The sequence below is a fragment of the Prionailurus bengalensis genome, chromosome E3 (assembly GCF_016509475.1).
Source record: "Prionailurus bengalensis isolate Pbe53 chromosome E3, Fcat_Pben_1.1_paternal_pri, whole genome shotgun sequence".
Lineage (NCBI taxonomy): Eukaryota > Metazoa > Chordata > Mammalia > Carnivora > Felidae > Prionailurus > Prionailurus bengalensis.
The window spans coordinates 22,645,694-22,655,590 of NC_057357.1; the positions used below are offsets into that span (position 1 = coordinate 22,645,694).

The 9,897-nt window shown below is 43.7% G+C and overlaps 1 protein-coding gene across 1 annotated transcript in view; it reads right to left on the reverse strand.

Moving 5' to 3' along the window:
• Positions 1-8,607, reverse strand: part of CACNG3 (calcium voltage-gated channel auxiliary subunit gamma 3) — an 84,309-nt gene extending 75,702 nt beyond the window's left edge. Inside the window, exon 1 of the mRNA XM_043560269.1 lies at positions 7,427-8,607. Coding sequence (XP_043416204.1) covers positions 7,427-7,637 — 211 coding nt within the window. The 5' untranslated portion in view covers positions 7,638-8,607. The remainder of the gene's footprint in view (positions 1-7,426) is intronic.
• Between the last annotated feature and the right edge of the window lie 1,290 nt (positions 8,608-9,897).

The following is a 9,897-nucleotide window of genomic DNA, read 5'->3' on the forward strand; positions in this document are numbered from 1 at the left end:
GTCTGCTTGCCTAATGGATGGCTCTCTTGGGTGGGATACTGACCAAATGGCTCACGCTCAGCTATTCACCAGTTCCACACAACCCACTGAACCTCCCCATTCCAAAAAGGCTGCCCCAGTGTCATTCCCTCTCTCAGCCTGGTGTCTCCCCCAACTTCCCTGCCCAAATAGGCACACAAGCAACGTCCAAACCAGGAATGTGATGCCAGTCTCTCTTTTTTTCCAGGCACCCTCAATCTTTATAAAAGATTCTTCTTGGAGCCACAGGTGACTCACTGAAGAACCACAAGTATTTAGGAGAAAGGGAGGTGGTATAAGAAAGCTAGCTTATCGTTTGTCTTTGCACATGGGTATTATCTTTACAGGATGAATTAAGGACTACTGGTCAACATATTATTTAGAGGTATGAAGGAATAAAGGAAACACAAGAAGCATAAAAATACAAATAGTTGAAAACGCTTGCTACTGTGTTTCTTCATTTTACAGGTATGGAAACTCATGATCAGAGGTTAAGCATCTTCCCGGGTGTTGCAGGCAATAAACGGCAGGATCCAGGTAAGAACCCAAGTCTACCTGATCTCAAGCCCCTTGCTGTTATCCCATGTTCTCTGTGGTCAGAGAACAGTGCATAAATGATTAAAGGCCCATTTGCTCCTACAGTGAAAAAGTGGGCTTTGGCAGGGTCGTGTGGATGGAGGAAAAAGAAAAACAACATTGGAGTTTTGTGGGCTTCTCTTTAGCCTCAGAAACACTGGTGTCACTGGGGGGGCACTTCCACATGTCAGAGTATAATTTTTAAATGGTTAGAAACATAATTTTCCTAAAATATACAATGAGCTCATGTCAAGTTTTATTCAACTCCTCAATGAGAGAACTGGCAGAATGACAAAGCTAGTTCAAAGGGGGATGTTATATATATTTTTCAGGGAAAAAATTCTGAAGTAAGATTGTCAAGTTAGGAAACTGATTCATGTTCTAGAGAAAGGGCAATAAATCTACAACATTTGGGGTTATGTCTTCTAATGAACAGAAATCATTGCACCTCTAATGAGCAAATTAATTTGCATCTTTCCACGTTTCTACAAGTAAACATCTAACTATACCACTGACCCTGAATCTGTAATGAAACTTAAGTCAAACAAAATTAGATTCCCCTAGAGGATCCGATGACCCCTTTGGTAAGATTGTTAGAAACTGCTCTAAGAGAACATTCAAAGGATACAGTCATCTTTTTGTGGGCTTTTTTTTCTTGTTTTATTTTTTCTTGATGGATACCAGTAAGCCCACTAGTCACCATGCTAATAACCTACACTGGTTACCCAACCTTGGAACTCGGATCACTTGCCTTTTTTTCTAATCCAGAAAATAAAATGTCAAGTGATGAAGCAAACAGAATTACTTTCAAATCATCTACTTCCTTGAATGAGTAGGATGGTAGGGGGGCTGGTTTGAGGTAGAAGGAAGAGGAGTCAGTCCTTTTCAACAATGATAGAACTTAGGAATAAGATTCAGAATATTTAATCACCGGTAAGACACAAGACCAGTCAGAATAGATGCTTCCGTAGGGCTGGGGCAGGATCATGATGGACCCTGCTGGGCTGGGTCTTAACCCTTTACTGGACAAATCTCATAGATGTCTGGGAGGTTCCAGGATAGGCTAGGGTAGCTACAGTGGTGGTGGAAGGGGGAGGGTTGATGGGGGACTTGGGCCAGATGCTGTTTACCAAGAAGTAGGAAAGTATTTCAACATTTTAACAAGCAATATGGCCATACAGACATGTTCTAGTTGAATGTTATCATGCTCACACCTCAACCTCTGCCACCTCCCCAATCCTGACTGGCCCTACAAACACAGGCATAGTTACTCACCCCCATCCTGCCTTAAAGCTCCAGTCCACTTCTCTCCTCTATTTGCCTCTTGGGCTTTAGGGACAAAGAAGAAGCATGCAGGGAAAGGAACAGGAAGGAGGTCAAGAGTAAGAAAGAGAGTCAGAGCATTCTGTACCCACGTCTCAGGGAAGGTACTGCATCAGATCTAGGAGAGGAGGAGCAGAAGTGACTGGTTGGTACTGTTCCTAAGCTCTAGAGATAGACCAGGGCTCCCAACAGCCAAGGATCCCTCTCCTTATATTCTATTGGAGGGAGCTAGGAAATATGAAAAGTATGAGTTACCATATGCGAGAGCACACAGCACAGAGCTTGGCACATGGGAAATACTCAACAAACGTTACACCCTTCTCTCATCCCTGTCCTCAATCACATCTTTGCAGCTTCCCCGAAGGCTTCTGAACACATAAATAAAGCTGCAACCCCATCTGGCTGAAAAAGTCAACCATCTGGAGATTTGGAAATATAGGGGAACTTCTAATGACTGGCTAATTTTTTTTTCAGTTTTTCAGCCAGATGTTTGATGTCATTCAGGCCCATCTGTAGCAGAAATAGCATTTTGTTGAAACTCTTTTCTGTCATTTTAAGTTCCTTGTCCTAAAAGCTAAGTGGGCTTTATTTTCTTCGTAAGCATTTTTTTCAATGAATTGAAAAAGTGATCACTGACTAATGGAGAACAATTCAGGAATAAAATACGAAAATATCAGAAATTTAGATTAAAAAGGACTTTTAGATAATTTCCAGGGCTCAAAACTGGCAGCCTATGGATCAAATTCAACAATAAGGTAAGTTTGGCTTGGCAGGCACTGCATTAAAAATTGTTTTAATTTAGTTTCCCACATTTTATTTACTTAAAAATTTTTTTTCAGTGTTTGTTTATTTTTAAGAGAGAGAGAGACAGAGACAGAGACAGAGACAGAGACAGAGTATGAGTGGGGAGGGGCAGAGAGAGAGGGAGACACAGAATCTGAAGCAGGCCCTATCTAGGCTTGGAACTGTCAGCACAGAGCCCAATGTGGCGGGGCTTGAACTCGTGAACCACAAGGTCATGACCTGAGCTGAAGTTGGATACTTAACCAACTGAGCCACCCAGGAGCCCCTAGTTGCCCACATTTTAAAAATCAAGAGATCTTACAACTGGCTTTTTAATATTTGGAATATTGGGATGAATTTGGTACACATCGGCCCAGAGTAAAAATCAACTCAAGTCCCATAGTAATTGTCCCTTAGATGGGGGATTCTTCTCTCTGGTTTGCCTCAGTCCCCACCACTCTCTGTTGCCCCACCCTGAGACCACATTTCAGTTACTATAGATCTTCTCAAATGCAATTACTTCCCCCTCACCCACCATAGAATTAAGAGGACAGGGAAATCCTTGTTCCAAATGTTATATTACCTGCTTCATCTGCATGGACATTTAGATTTGTTACTCCCTAATCTTACCTGGGGCTTTCATTTCAGAATTGGGTAAACTGAGGCTCAAGGGAGGAAAATAACATGTACAATTCACAGAACTGTTAGCGACAGAAATGTGATGAGTCCTCGGGGTTCCTTGCTACCAGACCAGTGGTCTTTCCATTATGTAAATATATCACTTTGACTGTGTCTCAGACTTCAAGAGGTCTTAATGAGAGAATCATGCATTGAACGTGTTCTCATTCAAATGCACATGCTGCCATTGAAAACACGCAGCAAGTTGGGGCCCTACTTTGTGAATGCCTTGCGTGCTTTCCAGATAATGAGTCAGGCATTCGTTCTGCTTTCTGAGTGTGGGTGTCTCTACATAGGTCGATTGTTTTTTTTTTTTTTTTTTTTTCATTCAAAACGTGTCCTTTGCTGTCTCTGAGTGTGTGCCTGTCTGATGTCTCCTGCACTCCTGCAGATGCTGCACAGGCATGCTGAGTGTTCCGGGACCTGACACTTCTGAATGGAAAAACCCATGTGTCTGGGCATTCTCACGAGCTAATGTTTGTAGCAGTAGCAACCTATCCACTGGAGCATGAATTAATGTTCTCTAGCAAATGCTCTGAGAAGAAACATGGCTAAGGTGAAGTAGGGCCTGCTGGGTTTAGGTATATAACCTCAGGCAAGTCATATTATTTGTCTAGGCCTCAGTTTCTTCACCTATAAAGTGAGGATAATATGGGTGCCTGGGTTGGCTCAGTCGGTTAGGCATCCGCCTCTTGGTTTCGGTTCAGGTCATGATCTCACGGTTGTGAGATCGAGCCCCACATCGGGCTCTGTGCTATCAGCGCGGAGCCCACTTGGGATTTTCTCTCTCCCTCTCTCTCTGTCCCTCCCCACTCTCTCTCCCTCTCAAAATAAACTTTAAAAAATGAGGACAATAACAATGCCTACGTCAATGAGCTCCTTTAAAGAGGAAAAAGTTAATTTTTCAAAATTGTGAGAACAGTGCTAGCATATAGTAAGTACTAAATATAAATGACATTCTGGTGAGTTATAGAAATGAAAACTGGAAACATCCCTTCTCTCACTTGAATGATGTGATCCTTCTTAACTCATGTAATCATTGCCAGGCCCGTTGTAAATAGTCAATACTTGTTGCTTTTAACATCATAATGACTTAGAGGAGTTTCAGAAAATTTAGATTCCAGTGATCCACTACAGACCTATGGAAGCAGAGAATCTACTTGTGAGGCCTCATAATCTTTTTTTTTTTTAAGCTGCCCATGTAATTCTGATGATTTAGCCAAGTTTGGAAACATTGATGTAGTTTCATTATCCTTGAATATCTTTGGTGGTGGAGAACTCATAACCTCTTAAGGCTCCCCATTCCACACTGCATAGTTATTTATATTGAGGTAACACCTATTTTCCTCTAGCTCTTACTTCTACCCTCTGGAGGCCACAGAGAACATTTCAAATCTCCTTTCCATATGACAACTCTTCAGATATTTGCAGGCAGCTGTCATGTCCCTCCCAAGCATTCTCTTTTGGACAAAATAGTCACATTCTCTCATGGTTCTTAAAAAAGTGTGGCTGAACTGACTCTTCTAATTTGATATTAGGGAAAACTGAGCTACAAGACCTCCAGTTATCCTTTGACACTAAAAGACCAGAAAAATGAGGATGCCGAGACTCTGGGAGACCAGGGATCCTGAATGAGAGATGGGTATGCAGCTTTATTCCACAGGATGAATGCTGCCTACTGCATGTGTCTTCTCATGCAGGAGATCAGAGGTTCCTGAAAATTCCTTGAACATTTGCTATATTCATACACAAAGAAAAATCTTGGCTTCAGATTTTCAGCCAGGTCCATCTAGGTGGTAGTTCTACAGGTGTACACATAGCTAATAATTCACTGTGATTCATTCAAGTTCATGCATCTTACTGTATTTAATACTTGAAAAATGTAAAAAAAAAATGTATAGCTGGGTCAAGTTGCGTGAAGACTGCAACAAATTTTCTCCAAAGAATTCACCTAAAAACATATCTTAGATTCATCTAGTTCCATCTTGATTCAAATTCTCACTTCTCCCACTAAGCCCACAGAATGCCTGGGTGGGATTCCAATTCCTTGTGCAAACTGTGGGTGTAGGACATGATGTTGGAGAAAAGAGAAACCATCAGTTGAGAAATTCTGAGCAAGGATTCAGGGATTTTAGGCCCTAACAGGGGAAGCCAAAATTGGTGTTTAATTCTGCATTCCAAGGTTAGTTCCAAGAGGCAGAAGAATCAGAAATAACTGAAGCATGGTCTACATATGTACCTTGTTTGACTCAGGTTTTTTTTATGCCATCCCTAGAACCATGTATACATCAAAACATCCACCAAATCACAACTTTACAAAAGATAACTCAATTCTTTGTTGTCAATATAGGAAAGGGAACTATGGAACTTCCCTAAGGTAAATGACTTCACCATATCTGATCACCAATGATCACAAACTTTAGATTTTTGTCAATGTTTGGGAAATAATTATTCTAAAATTTCCATCAGTACGCTGGATAAAATAAGAGCTTTGAATAGTGCTAATTCATGACCACCTATTCCAAACTAATCATTTCCCAGATTAATAATTGAGGGTTGGAGTAGGTAAATGTCTTAGCCAAGGTCACATGCATAGTTTGCAGCATTACCCAGGTCTTCTGGCTTCAAGTACAATGATCTTTGTTGCATTTAAAGTAGTCTTTTCCTACCTGGGATTCCCACCAGTTGCAAATTTGTGTTGGAAACAGAATCAATGGTAGTAGTGCTACAGTCAGGAGAGCAGTTGTTCAGTGTGAGGACATGGGAAGAAGGCCAGGGAATGATGCAATATTACACTAGCAAGTGATGTCATAGCATGATTTCCTAAGAGATTTACATAAATGCAAGTTCTCAAAAAGCCCTGACAAATGCCAGCCAGTGGGAATGCAGGCATGGAGAACCAATGGCAAACAAGGGAGGGGAACATACAGGAAACCCAGATTTCCTTGCTCATCACTGTGACAAGCTTCACAGATTCCTCAGAAGCCTGAGAAAATTCCTTTTTGCCCCTCTAATCCAGTGCCTTCCCTCAGGCACATAAGCTCCACAGAGCTTTGATTTTCTTCTCTATTTTCCTATTTGCTACCACTGACATTCAGGCATTTCCCAGTGATGCTGAGAGTGACTCCTCATGTAGTGAAAGTGAGTTTAATCATCAGTCAGGCTACCCAAGAGCTTGACATTCTAAAAATTGGTCTTTCCTCTTTGTTATAATTTGGAGCAAAAATCTTCAATTTTTTAAATTAGAAGCTGTGATTTTTGGAGAATCAATCTTATACAAATGTAATGGGAATATATTTGTTGAGTTTGGAGATGACTTAAGAAAGAAAACAGATGGATACCAAATACTAACACTTCAGTTTTGTTTTGATCCCAAACAGTGAAACATCTATTAGTAAGGAAGTTTTGTTAAAATGTGTGTGTGCATGTGCGTGTGTAAGGGTTCACATATGTTAAGTCTCGTTGGCAATGCAAGTTCGTGAAAATATCTACTTAGACCAAACTCATAAGAAACTGATAAGACTATGTTAGAAATAAGGAAATAGCTCAGAGTGTGCCAGCCTAGGTCACAGTTTCTCCCTCTCTCTCTCTATCTCTCTTTCTCTCTCTCTCCCTTTCCCTCCCTCCAACCCTCCCTCCCTTTCGCCCTCCCTTCCCCTCTCTCTTCCTTCCTCCTTCTCCCTCTCCCTCCTCCACTGAAAGGCAATTTGAGCAGAGCCAAAGACCCCATCTCAAGCCACAGATCAAAGCAGTTCACAATATGCTTAGGAATTTTAGATTTGAAGACTTTGCTCAACTGCAGAAGCTGCCTAGAGTGCCACAAAATCGCATCTCACGAAGCTTAAACCATAAACAATCAACAAGACCCAACCCCTTCATCCCACTCAGCATTCGTCTTGCTGGAAACAGTCTGGACATCTGCACATTCTCAGAAATAATTCAAACTATTCCTCTTTCCCCATCACTCCATCTCCCCCAACACCCACTGGAATATCACAATATCAGAAACTGCATTATTTGGGGCCACTGAGAGGAATTTTGTAAATACCTTCTAGGCAGCAGGTCCTCCACAGCCCCGAATGGGTCATTACTTCTTCATTCTTCCTGCTGGTTTCATTATCACTTGTAGATTTAGTCCTGCACACACCTCTGGAATATAACCAGTAGTCCGTGCCCACTGCAATGGTCATTAAACTAAAAGCTGCGAAGGCTCCCACGGTGGTGATCAACATCTGGATACCTCTGTCACACATCCTCATAATTCTTCATGGTACTCTGGATGGCTGGGGGTTGGAGGGGTAGGTTCAATGCCAGAGGGGAAAATCACTCTGCAGCTGGGTAACCTAGGGCAGGCTCTTCCAAAAATTCGGGTCTCCTTTTGTCACCATCCACAGAGACTTTAGGAAACCTGGGATCTCCTGTCTGGAGCTCTCTCCGGTTCCCTGGGTCGCCTATGGCCCTTGGAAGGGTGCAGGCTCCAGGGGGTTGGTCCACATCACTGCTGCCTTCTGAGGATCCCTGGGTTCCTTTCATTCCTCAGGAGCTTGGTAAAGATGAGGGTCCGTGCAGGGCATGGCTCCGGAGCCTGGAGCTGCCAGCTTGGTTTGAGATGCGCCTGGCTCCTCACAGCCCCGGGAGACTCAAGGCAAAGAAATCCAGAGAGGTCTATGTGTGTGTGTGTGTGCGTGCGTGCGTGTGTGTGCGAGCGCGTGTGCTGGGGGTGAAGGCGGATGGCAAAAAATAGCACTGCTGGGAGGCGAGTCGCTGAGAAGAGTGTTCATTGCTTCCCCAGCCTCCCAGGAAAGCTCTCCGCCTGCTCCTGACACCCCCGCTCAAACTGGAGAAAAGACAGAGTCCTGGGGCGGGGGCCGGCCGGTTTCATCGGAGGGCAAAGGTCTGCGGTGCTGAAGGGACAGCTCCCGCCTGTTGCCCCGCCTCCGCCTCCCTAACGCCCAGGCTTTAGGTCCGTGGTGCTGAAGGGACAGCTCCCTGGCAGCCGCGGCTGTTGCACCCCCTGCCTTTCCAGCGTCGGGGCTAGATTGCTGGGGTGCCGGAGGGTCAGTCCTCCCTCCCGCCGCCCTTCCCCAGTCCCTTTCCAGGCCAGCCAGCCGGCTCGGCTCTGCCTGGTCAATCCCACGCTCCGCGCAAAGTTTCCGGAGCCCAGGGCAGTCAGCGCCCCGGCTCGTCGGCGCTGCAGCACACCCTGTTCCTCCGCTCCCGGAAGGGTTAAGAAAAGGGGAAGGGGAAAGAAGCCCGCAGCGCACTCTGGCGCGCTCTCAGCTCCCACCCAGCGCGGCGTTTTCCCCCCACCAATGAGCCAGGCAAGTTTGCCTTTTGCTGCGGGCGCCGCTGGAGCCCATTGGGGAAGACCGAGTCTTCTTAAAGGGACCGGCAACTCCCGGCGACAGATCTATGTCTTACTCGGGCGGGTAAAAAGTGTGGTCACAGGCACATCTGTGTATAGTCTGTCTCAATTTGGCTCCCCAGAAAACAAACCAATATGTCTACCCTCCTTTCTCTGGAGCTCTCGTTTACACCGGAGACAACGTGCTCAGATCAGACCCGGAACTGTTCATATACATATGATCATGTATTCCTAAAAGACAGAAGGAACTGAACGTATATGACTCTGTTGTACGCATATCACAGATTTGGGGCGATGGGGTGTGAGATATTGGTCTTTGATCTCATATACTTTAACATTTTTACATCTGTGGTGGTGGGGGTTGCTGGATTCAAGGTGGGATAGTCAATAAAAATGTCAAATTCTTTCCAAAAGTCCCTGGAATGTTCATTTGTTTACATTTTTGTCTAAGTTAGACCATGAAGCAGGTGAAGTTAGGTCTGCTTTCCTTGTTAGTCCAAAGTGCAAATGCCATTGCACACTTGAAAGCTAGTGAGAGTCTCCCTTTAAAATAGTGTTGCAAATGATCAGCATTTGACCAGCTTTCTATTACTATGTATTCTGGCTTACACATGAACACAGAGTTGACTAATGACAGTCCACAGAAATGCCATTATTATTATTATTATTGTTATTGTTATTATTATTATTTTCCTATGGCATGACGGGAGGCTGGGTGTTTGGAATTGAGGCTGCTTGGGTTGTTTCTGCAGTTTCTGAGATGTGACCACTACCAACTGTCATGTTTGAGTATTATTAAACTGGACAGAAATATAATGGAAGGTAATCACAAACACATATAGTCTCCTGGTGCCAAGTCAGGATCTCTGTCTGAGAGCATCTGTACAGATGACTGAGTAGCAGTAATGTATTGAAGAGTTCTCAGATGTAATCACAACTTCTTGGTTACTTTGCTACATTGGGGGGGGGCAGTTTAAGGTCACTTGAAGACTTGATTCTTGATGTTAGATAAACATACCTGTGCATACATGGATTTGAATATAAGGTCATGGTGTGATTGTGTTTAAATGTAAACCTGTGCTGTGTTCAATTTAATTATGAGTTCTGAATGCCTGGGAATTTGTGGCAGAAGAAAAGAATGCATGCAAATATAT